Here is a 15000-nt window from a genome sequence, read left to right on the forward strand (position 1 = left end):
TGCTGTCTGTGTCTCTTGCTTCATGTGTCACTTACTCCTCTAGTCTTTCGCTTTGCTTTATTATATTTTCCAAGTTCTTAGTGTCTCTTACTTACTTAATTACTTACTTAATTATGACACTTCCTCCTCCATTTTGTTTCGTGTACTTGAGGATTTATTCAAATTTTCTCGTTGTTTTATTTCTTACTCGCTTCCTTTCTCTCTTCCTGCATCATTGTAAGAGTAATAATAATTTTCACGCTTAGTGCAAATATCAGCGATCGTATTTGGTGAATATAATGTATGAATGAACAGTCTTTACTTGCGCATCTGGGTGACAGGCAGGTTCCGGAACGCTGCCTTGCCTCGGCGTCCCAACCCCGGCAGCGCGACGTGCAATCTCTGGAACGAGAAGCATTAAGACATCTCGTCAAGTCAATTAACCTTAACGTCTCTTTTATTGGCTGCCAATTATCGTCTTACTTTTTTGCTTGTCTCTCGCTGGTTAACCCCTTCAGTACCATGACGCGTTCTCTTATTTTGTTTACTATTTTGGTGATTTGATACAGCTTCAGAAACTTATATGGGTGGTTAGAATAGTGAAGACTCTGGCCATTAATCTTCTGACCTCCATAGACCCTTCCTAATGTAAATAAAATCGTTTAATCATATCCAAACCCAAGGTAAAGATGTGTCCCAGTACTGAAGGAGTTGAAAGAAGACGTGAAAGTGTGTGTGTGTGTGTGTGTGTGTGTGTGTGTGTGTGTGTGTGTGTGTGTGTACGAACGAGGCCGCTGAAAGTCACAAAATGGGAGGAAAAGGACCACTAATTGCTGCTCCTAAAAAGGGTTAACCACAGTGATGACCAATTTAGTCCTGCAGATGTCCCGAAGCTCCTCTCCTGGCAGTTCAAACGGCCAGACTCTCACAATTCACAAACGAACAGAATGAGTTACTAAAAAACAATATGATCGTTTCTCCCATTAACACCACCACCACCACCACCACCACCACCACCACCACCACCGCTGCCAATAAGTCGAAACATAATGAAACACAACACTCATATCCACTTAATTACAACAAATACACACATTAACGTAATCCGATTTTTTATTTACCTTTGTTATTTTTTCCTCATTAATACACGTGCATAATGTATTTCCATGGTGAGGGAGAGGCGAAGTTAACTAGCATGGAGAGTGATGATAATAATGACGGCAGAAATTACAGTGATAAATTATGTATTGCAAAAAAGGGATGAAGTAAATTTTGCTGGTGATATATTGTAAGGAAAAAGGAAAAGCAACACGGGTAATGAGGGTGGTGGTGAAGATGGTGATGGTGGTGGTGAAGATGGTGATGGTGGTGGTAGTGGTGCAGTAAATTTTATGGTGACTTGCTGTGAGGAAAAGGAAAAAAAAACAGCACGGGTGATGAGTGAAATAGTGATGGTTTAAGAGGATGGTGGTGATGGTGATGGTGGTGGTGAAGTAAATTTTATGGTGATGTATTGTAAGGAAAAGGAAAAAAAACAACAACAACACGGGTGATAAGTGAAACAGAGTGAAGGAGGTGGTGATGGTGATGGTGATGGTGATGGTGATGATGGTGGTGGTGGTGGTGATGGTGGTGGTAGTGGTGGTGTTGATCCTGTTTTTGGAGGAAATATTCAACATTTAGATTGAAATTACTTACTTTTCTTATGATTGGAGTTTGTATTTCTTGTGTGTGTGTGTGTGTGTGTGTGTGTGTGTGTGTGTGTGTGTGTGTTTGTGTGTGTGTATGTTCAGCTCGTGTCAGTCATTAGTGTGGTGTGTGCCGTATGATAATTCAAGGCACATGGAATTAAATAGCAGTGTGCCACCTCCCATTTAAACACCACCGCCATCACCACCATTATGCAAGATTTATGAAGCCCGACGTGTCACTACTGCGGCTACACCACCCACACCACCACCATCATTATCACCACTATCACCGCCACTACCGCCACCACCACCACCATCATTAGCAGTATTACTATCAGAATCAACATTACCAACATTAATCTACTCCACTGCTGCTACTACTACTACTACTACTACTACTACTACTACTTTCATTATTAGTTATCCTCCTTACTATTCTCTACGTCAATGATTTTAGATTGGATACTAGTCACCTCAATCTGCCTCGTAAGGTCCAACAAGTCTGCTGCTCTTTGTTCTTCTATTGTATTCCTTCGTGTTCCTTTGTGTCGCCTCTGTGCGATTCTAGCGTCGCCTAACTGTGTCTGTTTAAAACCATTGCTGCACATAATTACAAACGCCGTATTTCTGAGTTAATGTAAGCTGGCATATACAATTCTCCACGCTATCCTTGAAATCCTTGTCCGCAATATTCGTCGTTATGAAGGCAAGTGACCTGATTCTGCGCAGACAAATTAAGGCTGATCTCAGGACGGGGGAAGCATAGACAGTGTTTCATCCATGTTGGTCTGTATTGTGGTGTTTCTCTGCCAGTATGCTCTCTTCTCTTGCCACGGTAGTTTTTAAGCCCTTCAGTACTGGGACACATTTTTACTGTGAGATTTTGTGTACGATTAGACCATTTCATTGACATTATTAAGGATCTAGAGAGGTCACAGAATTAAGAGCCAGTCTTCACTATTTTAATCCCCCACATAAGTTTCTGAAGCTGTATGAAATCACCAAGTAGTGAACAGAATGAATATGGAAACGCGTCATGGTACTCAAGAGGTTAAAGGCCACAGAGATGATTAACTGGATTCTCACTAGTGTTTATCCTCTTATTAATGTAAAAAATTTGTTAGTTAGTCCCTAGAATCAAAGAAACTCCTGAAATTACCCACGCTGGTCTTTGCTGTGTTTCTCTGCTTGTACACTCTGCTTTCTCACCAGTACAATTTTCAAACGTCACATGAATGATTGTTACAGCCCGCCCGTAACGTACTCCACTACCATCACCTCCGCTTGCTATCTCGTTCGCCATCCCTCCACCTCCCGTCCACGTCACCGTCTCATGAAGCCCCGCTCCTGTCCCGAAGTAGGATTCGCGCGGCTCCATTCGACTCAAGCGGAAGTGTTAAGCGAGTTCCTTATTTTTGGATGGGACTCGAGGTTAAGGCCTCAACCAGTGAACACGCCGCTTCTTGGAATACCGTGGGATCCATATCACCCAGCACTTCACCACTGCGACACCTCATAAGTATCACTTACTCTCGTCCCGTTTTTTCACATTGCCTCCATATAGGATTAGTATTATTAAGTTGGGTTTCTCCTCTCAGTAATGTAAAAATCTTGTTTTGTCCATAGATTGATACAAACTCCTTGAAAATATCCGTGTAACTAAGTAGAGCGTTTTACTGTTTAGCTTAGCCGCCTTTAGTGACTGATGTTGGGAGAGTGGGGGAATGTGTCAGTCTCGATGGTGTGTGATGGTGTGTGATGACAGTTTATTAGTTATCACTGATCTTTTATTTTGTTAGGCAGTATGACTTGTCTCTCCGTTATTACTGTCTTTGTGTCTCATCAACTTCGCTTCTGCTCAAACCTTTGACTTTGTGATCTCTAATGGCAGGCGAAACAATTCACGGGGGGCGAGTGTGGGTAGAAACACTATATACTGTATATGTAGGTGGGGAAAAAAGTACCGTGTATTGTCGCTCGGCTTAACTAGTGGCATTGTTCAGGGGCCTTAATAGCATAACCACGGCGCAGCAAGTTGAGAGAATGCGCTGCCAAGGTGAAACAAGTCAGATAACAATGCAGTCAATACAATGCCTACATTTTTCTACAAGTGTTTATCCAAATTTAGCATTGAAACCTTGAACTCGTGGTTAGTATTCACTCGCATTCACCTGATAGTGTTATGTTTGATTAGTATAGCAGTATCGTAGGTGGTGACTCCATTAACCCCTTCAGTACCATGACGCTTCTCCATATTCATTCTGCTTACTATTTGGTCATATTATACAGCTTCAGAAACTTATGGGGGATTAAAATAGTGAAAGCTATGGCCATTAATCTTTTGAAATCCATAAACCCTTCCTATGTCGATAAATAGTCTAGCCGTACACAAATCTTTGGCAAAAATGTGTCCCAGTATTATGGAGATTAAGTGTGGTTGGCTAAGTTTTGGTGCATCAGTATTCACGCCGGAATCCAGAACACAGAACGCCAGTGTGGATGACGAACAGTAATGCGTCTGATACGGAGCCCCTGGGAGCCACACTCGTGTCTCACCGTAATCAGAATATTAACTTGAACTTGCTCCTTGCACTCTGCAGTTAAGCTTTATCTCCATTCAGATTCAGACCTCTGTTGCTGCTGCTACTACTACTACTACTACTACAACAATTTTGATCAGCTTACCTCCAGTGCCACCATCACCAACCATCACTTCTATAATGCCAACGCCACCGCTCCTGCCGCTCTCCATCCTCCCAGTCGTTCATCCGCCCACCCTATCTTACCACCAGCCTTCCCTCCCTCCTATCATCCCCTCCTGTCTTCCGCCACCACCATCCGGGCCCCACCCAGCACCAGCAACAACAACAACACTACTCACATTCATCTCGGCGAACTTCCCCGACAGGAAATCAACATAAAAGATAAACCACCATTCACCATCACCACTAGCGTCACCAATGCTATCACCACCACTCTCTCTCTCTCTCTCTCTCTCTCTCTCTCTCTCTCTCTCTCTCTCTCGCGACAGTCAACTGGAAAGAAGCCAAAACAGATATAAATTCAGCCATTAATTATCTGTTATCAGCGGTGCGCGGCGTCGCTATCATCCCTATAAATGGGTAGCCTGGAGCCTCGTTGGCGCAGCTAATGGCATGTGATGAGGGGAGGGGCCAGGGAGGTGGGGGCGAGGGGAGGATGAGAAGGGTGTGCGTGTAGGAGGGGAGCAAGGAAGGATAGCGGAGGGGAGTTAAACGAAGTGGAGGAGTGAGAATGAAGAATGGAGGAGAACCAGCATTATTAACGAGGACAGGAGGAGGGAAAGGAGGAGGAGGAGGAGGAGGAGGAGGAGGAGGATGATGAAGGGAGGAGAAAGTGAAATGAAACTAGGAGATTGTAGAGAACAGTGACAACATGAACGGTAGTCCAACAGTATCATCTTCCGTTTTCCCTCTTAACTGTCAACATAGCCACGAGGCATTACACGTACCTGTTACTCTCCTCTTTTCACAACTTCCTACTCGTTCGCTATCTAAGAGACGGTACAGGAAGAGTATTTATAAGAGTTTGTAGTGCAGTAAATACTTTCGCTACATATCTATACGTTTCACAATATCTATTTCTCCTGTTTACTCGCATTTCAACGTATTTAACTGTTTTGGATTTTCTAGTAGTTACTACTACTACTAAAGTAGTCTCCCCAACAAAAACTATTCGAAAATCTGAAATAGACGAAGCTAGAATGATGAGAGAGAGAGAGAGAGAGAGAGAGAGAGAGAGAGAGAGAGAGAGAGAGAGAGAGAGAGAGAGAGAGAGAGAGAGAGACGGTAGGCAATAAAGTATAATTAGATGAACAATTTCCGTATTTTCTCTCTCTCCCTTTCCAATACATTCACCAGCACTCCTCTCTCACTCTTCCTTTGGCACCCTATAGTTCGTAGTAGCCTTTCCTTCCTTTACCTGCCCCTTCTTTCATCCTTCACTAATGAGTATAAAAAATGAAAAAGAAAAAGAAGACAAGACATTAAATTCTGTGACTGCGAGTCTTGGGTAGTGTCTTGAATGCTCGTGTATATATGATAGTTGTTCGTGTATTATGGTATTGCTGTAATTGATACTTCTAATGTTCTTGCTTTTATCTGTCTGTTAGATATGAATTTATCCTTGTATATGTTATTGTTCTTATTACAAGCGAACACAAAGGGGAGGAACAAACGTCACCTGACCTGTTGACCTTCATGATGCTGGTTGTAATAAGCTACACCCGTTTAAAGAGAGAGAGAGAGAGAGAGAGAGAGAGAGAGAGAGAGAGAGAGAGAGAGAGAGAGAGAGAGAGAGAGAGAGAGAGAGAGAGAGAGAGAGAGAGAGAGAGAGAGAGAGAGAGAGAGAGAGAGAGAGAGAGAGAGAGAGAGAGAGAGAGAGAGAGAGAGAGAGAGAGAGAGAGAGAGAGAGAGAGAGAGAGAGAGAGAGAGAGAGAGAGAGGTGGGGGTAAGATTCTAAAGGCGAGCACTTGTCACTACTCAAAGCTGTGATTCCCAAGCAAGTCGCTTTGAAGTGTTTCTTATGCACTTTGCTTACTTAGCAGGTCTCTCCTCCCTCACCAAGCCGCTGATCTTGACCGTCCTTCATTCTGGAAACCGTTTGATGGGACTCTTACCTCCCCACGACGTCCTGTCATTTACTATCTTTTTGTTAATCTTTTTCTTCAATTCTTCAGTGTCCTTTGTCTCTGAACTTCGTGTGCGGCTTTCACCACTTCTTTTATGTCATTTGAAGTTTCCCTCTGTAGTGGATGCTGAAGAGTTCTCATGCGTGGAGTGAGTCAAGTAAAGAGTACCATGACTTGTTACTGCTCATAAAACCCTTTCATTCATGCACCAGTCAACGTGAATTTATTTCATATGAAGCCTCATCGTCGTTAGATATATAAAACAAGATTTATTAACTGTAAACTCTTCACTTGGAAATGACTGCCAGGATGAAGTAAATGTCACCCTTGTAAAAGTTTCCTCCCTTCCACTCAATTACAGGCCATAAAAGCGAGGCAGCTCTCCCCTGCCTGCAGTACGCCTAAACAGCCTGGGGCGGCCCTGCTCTTGGCTGATGTTCACAAGGGCGGAGATAAAGGTGGTCTGTCTCATTAACGCCTTTTTCTTTCACTGGCTTACGCTGTATCGTCAACTGTTCCTGGTATTGTTTCTTTATGGCTGAACATGTTTGCTTGCTTACCGCCATATTCTGAAACGCTTCCCTCTCACTGCGACTATTTTCAAAGACCACAGAGACGATTAGGTGAGTTCTAAAGAGTATTTGTCCTGTTGCTACTGTAGAAAACTTGTTAACATGTCACTAGAATTACAGAAACATCCATAAAAAAAACTGTCACTTCAGCTGGAGCCTTTTGAAAATAGTGAAGGGGCAGCGCGGAAGTGTTTCAGAGTATGGCAGGCAGATCAGTGTCTTGTTCTTCCTCCTTCTCAATAATCAACCCTCCAACACTGTTCCTATCAATTCTGCACCTCTTTGTCCTTTGCGTGAGTGTATCTTTGCCAAGAAAAGTTCCAAGTAGCAGGAAAGACAAACTGTATCTTACACTGTAGGGAGTGCGTGTCTTGTGTGCCGAGGTTCCAGTCACGCATGTGTGGGTGTGTATTGTTAGAGGTTGACCCGAAAGGTTCTTATTAGTTGTCTTTAGTCCATCGCTCTCAAGTTAAGGGAGGTGAAGTCAAGTATTAGCAGCATAAATAACAAGAAGGCGAAGTAACACGAAGAAAGAGCCAAATTAGTATTTTGAGCGATGTGAGAGAGAGAGAGAGAGAGAGAGAGAGAGAGAGAGAGGGGGGGGAATGGTCTCGTGAGGACTTGAAGACAGATAGGTCACGGCGCAGCGCAAAGGTGTAAAGGCCTGTTGCTGTTTGTGTGTTTTGTTACATTTGTAGTCTTCCTCCTCCTCTTCCTCCTCCTCTTCCTCCTCCTCCTCCTTCTTCTCCTTTCTTTTTAAACTTCTTATATCTCCTACATCAGGTGAAGTAGTGTATCTCATCACAGACTTATAACGGCCAAAACATCTGCTGGTGGTCGTTCCTCGTTTGTGTTCCTTTACGTTCGTCCTCGTCTTGCTCCTCCTCCTCGTCTTCCTCCTCCTCCTCGTCTTCCTCCTCCTCCTCGTCTTCCTCCTCCTCCTCGTCTTCCTCCTCCTCCTCGTCTTCCTCCTCCTCCTCGTCTTCCTCGTCCTCCTCGTCTTCCTCCTCCTCCTCGTCTTCCTCCTCCTCCTCGTCTTCTTCCTCCTCCTCGTCTTCTTCCTCCTCCTCGTCTTCTTCCTCCTCCTCGTCTTCCTCCTCCTCCTCGTCTTCCTCCTCCTCCTCGTCTTCCTCCTCATCCTCGTCTTCCTCCTCCTCCTCCTCGTCTTCCTCCTCCTCGTCTTCCTCCTCTTCCTCCTCTTCCTCCTCTTCCTCCTCTTCCTCCTCCTCGTCTTCCTCCTCTTCCTCCTCTTCCTCCTCTTCCTCCTCCTCGTCTTCCTCCTCTTCCTCCTCTTCCTCCTCCTCGTCTTCCTCCTCTTCCTCCTCCTCCTCCTCCTCGTCTTCCTCCTCCTCGTCTTCCTCGTCCTCCTCCTCCTCGTCTTCCTCCTCCTCCTCCTCCTCCTCCTCGTCTTCCTCCTCCTCCTCCTCCTCCTCGTCTTCCTCCTCCTCCTCGTCTTCCTCCTCGTCTTCCTCCTCCTCCTCCTCGTCTTCCTCCTCCTCCTCCTCCTCGTCTTCCTCCTCCTCCTCGTCTTCCTCCTCGTCTTCCTCCTCCTCCTCCTCGTCTTCCTCCTCCTCCTCCTCCTCGTCTTCCTCCTCCTCCTCCTCCTCGTCCTCCTCCTCCTCCTCCTCCTCCTCCTCCTCCTCCTCCTCCTCCTCCTCCTCCTCCTCCTCCTCGTCTTCCTCCTCCTCCTCCTCCTCGTCTTCCTCCTCCTCCTCCTCCTCGTCTTCCTCCTCCTCCTCCTCGTCTTCCTCCTCGTCTTCCTCCTCCTCCTCCTCGTCTTCCTCCTCTTCCTCCTCTTCCTCCTCCTCGTCTTCCTCCTCTTCCTCCTCTTCCTCCTCCTCGTCTTCCTCCTCCTCCTCCTCGTCTTCCTCCTCCTCCTCCTCCTCCTCGTCTTCCTCCTCCTCCTCCTCCTCCTCGTCTTCCTCCTCCTCCTCGTCTTCCTCCTCCTCCTCTTCCTCCTCCTCGTCTTCCTCCTCCTCCTCCACCACCAGCCTCTCTTGTTACGTCCACTCATTTCCTCTTCAGTTCTCCCTCCTCACCCACTGCCCTCTCCTTCTCTCACCCCCTTCTCCTCCATCTCTCTCCTCTCCATCCTCATTCATCCCTTTGACCAAATTTAGTCTACCCTGTCGCTAGTTAACTCAAGCACCTACACCAGTTACCTCCACTCTGCCTCAACCTGCCTTGCTCCCTTCCTCTCTCCTCTTCTTATCATTCTCCAGTCCTTGCTTGCTTGTTTTCCTTTCTTTACTTCATCTATCCCTTCCTTCCTTCATTCATTCATTCCTTCTCTAATTGCTTCGTTTGTCTTTTCTTCCTCTTATTTATAACGAAAGAAGGTTGAGGGAAGGACGATGTATGGGGGACATCCACTAAGGAACCGGAATAAGGAAGGAAAAAAAAAGGAGGAGGAGGTGTAAGGAAGGAAAAAAGGAGGAGGAGGAGGAGGAGCAGGTGGAGGTGGTCTTTATTGTAGGGTGCAGATAAGAAGAGGTTATTGGATGTGGGAGGTGAAGGGAGTGGAAGGGGATGGGGTGAAAGTGAAGGAGAGAGGGAGAGAGAGAAAGAGAGAGACGACAAGGAAGGTTGGGAACGAAGAATGGAAGGCGAGTAGGAAAAAAGAGGGCAGGGGAGAAAAGAGGGAAGGAGCGATGGAGGAATAGATGGAAGGGAAGGAGGGAGGTAGGGTGGAGCTAAAGGAAGGAAGGGAGGGGGGGAATGAGGGAAGGGCGAAAAAGGAAGAGAAGGGAGTAATTTCCTGATTCTTGTCTTTGTGTTTTCAAGGGATTTTCGAGAAAGGGAAAACAAAAGACGTTGTTGGTTATTGAACATAATGCTTTTGTTTTGGGGACTGCGAGTTTTGAACATAATGCTTTTGTTTTGGGGACTGCGAGAGAGAGAGAGAGAGAGAGAGAGAGAGAGAGAGAGAGAGAGAGAGAGAGAGAGAGAGAGAGAGAGAGACATAACATTGGCGACATCTTTCGGCGAGGCGCGCGCGCACGCACACACACACACACACACACACACACACACACACACACACACACACACACACACACACACACACACACACACACACACACACACACACACACACACACACATTCAGTTTGGTATCTCTCGTATACCATCTGTGCCTGGAATCAAACAAAGCAGCAGTGCCGGCAGAGTGCCATCAAAACTCTAAGCACGCCGTTGTCTGAAGCATAAAATTATTCACAGGATGAGATAGGAGAGCAAAATTCATGAGAGCTTCCTGCTTACAATAAAATGTGCTCGGATTTTTTTTTTTGCCTCATTTACATATTTTATTACTCTTTTCTCATTAAGCAATTTTTTTTCCTTCAGCAATTTCCCAAGAAGTTTATACCGGTATATTTTATTTGTCCGTGATTTTTTCATTATTGTATAAGGTCAAATTTAACCCCTTCAGTACTCAAACGCATTTTTTCCTTCAATTTTCGGTATTATTAAACGATTAGGGCATTAGTAAAGGTCTATGGAAAGCAGAAGATTAATGGTCAGATTCTTTACTATATCAATCCCCACAAGTTTCTGAAGCTCTATGAAATCACCGAATAATAAGCAGAGTGAATATGAAGACGTGCCATGGTATTGAAGAGGGTTAAAAGAGTATGGAGGAGTAGGCAGGGACACAATTGGCGGCAGGTTGAAGTGAGCAGCGATGAACTGAACTGAACCCAACCCAACCTAACTGACCGAGAGGGCTGCCACTACGTCCGGCTCGATTGAGTTTCGTTTCTGCGTCAACTCGGAGTTATTGAAGCAACGAGCGAGTTTGCGGACGGGATAAGCTTTCGAGGAGAAGGAAAACCGCAGTGAAAGAAGGAGGAGGAGGAGGAGGAGGAAATAAAAGAAGAGATAGATGATAAGAGGAGAAAGAAAGGCGTAGAAATAGCAAATAGTTACTAGTTATTTGTGGTCTTGTCTTGTGTGGTGGTGGTGGTGGTGGTGGTGGTGGTGGTGGTGGAGATCAAAGGGAAATGACACAGCGTTACTTTCTGCCACATATTTTGCCTATTGGTGTCAGTGTTGGTCTGAGTGTGTTCATTGTCCTTCCCGCGTCTTTTGTGTGTCGGCATATCAGTTAGGCAGTGTTCCCCATACTGTGCGGGGTTGCCAATATGTATGTTTGTTCGAGTGACTGACTGTGTGTGTGTGTGTGTGTGTGTGTGTGTGTCCCTCATTCTGTCAGTCTCCTCCATGTTCTGTCTTGTCTTTCCAAAGCCTCTCTTTGAAAACATGCCAAATAAGATTACTCTCTCTCTCTCTCTCTCTCTCTCTCTCTCTCTCTCTCTCTCTCTCTCTCGTGACATGAACACAACGAGATGGAAAAATGGGAGGAAGAGCCAAGACGAGATTGAAGCTGATGGGGAAAAAGAAAGAAAAGAAAACGGACGGAAGAGGAAGAGGAGGAGGAGGAGGAGGAGGAGGAGCCGTGCATCAGCTCTCTATCCCTAATGCACTAAGTTTGGGACTCATCACCTGGGAGACACGAGGGGGAGGGAAGAGGGTGATTGAAGGCAGGTGGAGGGAAGGGAACGGGAGAGAACACTTTAAAGGAGGCTCTTAACTGAGTACGAGGAAGAGGAAGAGAAGGAAGGAAGGAAGGAAGGAAGGAGGAGAAGGAAGCGGGGAAGAAAAGAATAAGAAAAAGGAAAGTTTGAAAAAAAGGGATTAGTGTCTTTCTTTTCTGTTTCCTTTTTCTCTTCCTTCCTTCCTTCCTTCCTTCATCTCTCCATCCTCTCTCAGCGTTGGTGGGGGAAAGCGAGGTAGCAAGGAGGGAAAACGAGGAAGTGGTGGTAATGAGTAATGAGTAAAAGCAACTCTACGTAATGAATCGTTTGAGAGAGAGAGAGAGAGAGAGAGAGAGATGCATTGTTATTCAATAGAGAGAGAGAGAGAGAGAGAGAGAGATGCATTGTTATTCAATATTTAATGTGTACCGAGTTATAATTCTCTCTCTCTCTCTCTCTCTCTCTCTCTCTCTCTCTCTCTCTTTAATAATCAGGAAATTGTTCTTTATGGTTTCATTATTTTTTTACTCGACCTTTCTAATGACATTCTAATTGTATTTGTAGCTTATTAAATTTCACACCTTTTATTTGTGTGTGAGAGAGAGAGAGAGAGAGAGAGAGAGAGAGGGCGTGGCTGATTGTTCTAATAGGAGTGGTGCGGTGCAAGCTGCTTCTCGCTGCCTCCTCCCCCTCTCTCTCTCTCTCTCTCTCTCTCTCTCTTTCTACGTGAAAGCAATTAATCTGGAGACTTACCTGGATAAGAGAAACCTTTAATGGGTTTTCTTCTCACCTGAGAGAGAGAGAGAGAGAGAGAGAGAGAGAGAGAGAGAGAGAGAGGTATGTATAGGAGGCAGCGGTTTCATATCACAAGGTTGAGCTAATTACCTTAACTTTAATGAGAGGGTCACGCAGGTAAGGCAGGTGAGGTGAACTAAACCCTTTCGCAACCTTCTCTTAACCCTTTACTTCACCCTTTTCTTTATTCTTCCCCTCACTCTCCTTTACTCGCCCTCTCTCTCCTTTATTCTCTTTCCGTGTCCTTTACTCTCCCCCCTCCCTCTCCTTTACTCTCTCCTCCCCTCCCTTTCACCTTTTAACTCCTTCATCTCTTTGCCTCCTTTTCCGCTGGCCTCTTGAATCTGTCCTCTTGATGTCCGCATGTATGTGTGTATGCGCTCGCACGTTCCCTTCGCTCTCTCATCATCATCCTTTCTTTCTTCTCTCTGTCCTCCTTCTCATCCTCCTCCTCTTTCTGCTCCTTCTTCTCTTCCTCTGGCCTGAGTTATCCACTACTACTTGATGACCTACACACACACACACACACACACACACACACACCTTACATATCGATCTTCCCTTCTTTTTACGTAACTTCCTCCCTCCTCTGTATCTCCTCGACCGTTTTCTATGCAAGGGTATACTCCTCTTTTCTATTTCTCCATTTTTTTATTGCTGTTTTTTTTTTCTGTTTTTACTCTTGCTCTTTTTTCTTTTTTTGTTACTTTTTTTTTTATTTCGTGTGTGTGTGTTTGTTTGTGAACAGTTGGTTGGGTGATAGATAGATAAGGAAGCATTATTCTCTCTCTCTCTCTCTCTCTCTCTCTCTCTCTCTCTCTCTCTCTCTCTGTTTTCCTCACTTCGTTGTCCTCTTCCTGTTTCCTCTGTTACCCTCCTCCTCCTCCTCCTCCTCCTTTCTTTTTCTCCTCTCCAATTCTCATCCTTTATAGTCTTTTCGTAGCCTCTTCCTGTATTTTCTTTCCATTACACGTATTTCCTCCTCCGTTTCGTTTCCTTATCTCTTTGTTTCTGTCTCCCTTCCTTTAGCTGTTTCCCTTCTCCTTTATCTCCTTTTCGTCTTTATTTTGCTTTCGTTTAATTTCAGTCTTTTATTTTCCTATCTTCGTTGTTCCTTTTTTCCATTTTTTTCTCGTTTTATTCTATTTTTTTTCTTTTCCTTTCCTTAGCGGTATTGTTTTTCCCTTTTCCTTTTCTTTTCTCCTTTTTAATTACTTTTCCTCAATATTTTCTTCTTTTCTTGCCTTATTTTCTGTTTTCTCTCGTTCGATTACCTTCTCATCTTTTTCCGTCTCTTTTCTTCTTTCCTCTTTCCGTCTTTCTCCTTTTTTAATCCATCCTTCTACCTATCATGTCTTTATTATCATCTTTCTTATCCTTAATTATTCTGTTTGATCTCCTTTTCCCTTTTTTTTTTTTGTCTGCCTTTTTGCTATTTCCTCTTATTCCTTCCGTATCTTTCCTTCTTCCTTTCTTCCTCTCTTCCATTATTATCATTTTTTCTCCTTTTCTATATCTTATTATCCTGTTTTTGTCTTGTTTCCCTTATTCTGTCTGGCTTTTTTCCTTTTCTACTGGTTCCTTCCGTTATCTTCTATTCTTCCTCCTACCTATCCTCTCTTTATAATTATCTTCTTAACCATTATTATCTTTTATCTTATCACTTTTTCTATTTCTTTCCTTTCGTCCTTTATTTTTTTAACCTTTCGTCTTCCATTTTTCGTCCCATCAGTGTGGCAAAATGGCGCATCTTTTATGTAAATGCATCACGCCTCGATCAATTACTCCCCTGTATACCCCAAAATGAGCATGAATAACTACAGGGTGTGCCCGTGAATAATGTAGATTAATGCAGGATTATGTACGCGGCGGTCGCTCGATGGGTGAGTGAATTGTTGACGGATGACGGTGGTTGTTGAAGCAATCTTTTTGTGTGAGTTCGATGGCGTGCGTTTTGTGTGCTTTTTTTTTTCTCTCTCCCTTTTTGAGTTTTTCTTTTATGGTTGGGGTGTAAATCTTCGTCTTCCGTCTTTTCTGTATTGAGTTGTATTTGTTTATTTTCTATATTTATTTTGGGAAGGAACTGGCTTTCAAACAGTGGTTGATGAGTGGAATGGACTCACTGGTCATGTTGCTCTGCTGGGTCAATAAGGTGCTTTAAAAGATTAGATAAATTTATGGACGATGTTAGATGGAATTAAGTAGCTTCTCTCATACAGGGACTGCCACGTGTAGGCTTGACAGTCTCTTGCAGATTTCTTCTTTACTTATTTTTGTATAAAGGAGAAAACTAGAGAAAACTGGCTAAGAGCAACAGAAAGAGTAAAGAAAAAAAAGACACGTAGATTTTTCATAGTTTTCATTATTCTTTTTTTCTTTTAGTGTGCTGCTGAAATATCTATAAATTAGTGTCACCATTTTTGAGTATTTGAAATGTTTACTAAGTTTGAAAATCTTCGTCTTTTTTTGCTCTATTTTGTCATTGAGCTTTCATTTCATTTTTTTTTTCTCACTTCTAAACATACCACCTACCTACTTCCTTCACCCAGTGTTGGCGTAGTGGCTGGCAGACTTGTCCCTTAATTGAAAGGCCGGAGGTTCGAGTCTCAAGCTGACAGACCAATGCCATTCACCCAACTAGGAATACGTGTTCAGACTTGCCAGAGACGCTAAAGTGAAAGGCAGAAGTGCAGTAATATGTGTGTGTGTTTGTGTGAGTGTGTGTGTGTTTGTGTTTGTGTTGTAATGAGTGATAT

The 15000-nt window shown here is 44.1% G+C and overlaps 2 protein-coding genes across 6 annotated transcripts in view; one reads left to right on the forward strand and one right to left on the reverse strand.

The window, feature by feature from the left end:
• LOC123503362 (alpha-mannosidase 2-like) overlaps positions 1-15000 on the forward strand; it is a 402577-nt gene that overhangs the window by 119725 nt on the left and 267852 nt on the right. The gene's annotated exons all lie outside the window — the stretch shown is intronic.
• On the reverse strand, positions 8063-8707 carry LOC123503363 (cilia- and flagella-associated protein 251-like; the record flags this gene model as incomplete). Its single annotated transcript, XM_045253047.1, has 1 exon — positions 8063-8707. A coding segment is annotated over one exon (645 nt), but the record flags the coding sequence as incomplete, so codon positions are not given.

The sequence above is a fragment of the Portunus trituberculatus genome, chromosome 14 (genome assembly GCF_017591435.1).
Source record: "Portunus trituberculatus isolate SZX2019 chromosome 14, ASM1759143v1, whole genome shotgun sequence".
NCBI classification, from domain to species: domain Eukaryota; kingdom Metazoa; phylum Arthropoda; class Malacostraca; order Decapoda; family Portunidae; genus Portunus; species Portunus trituberculatus.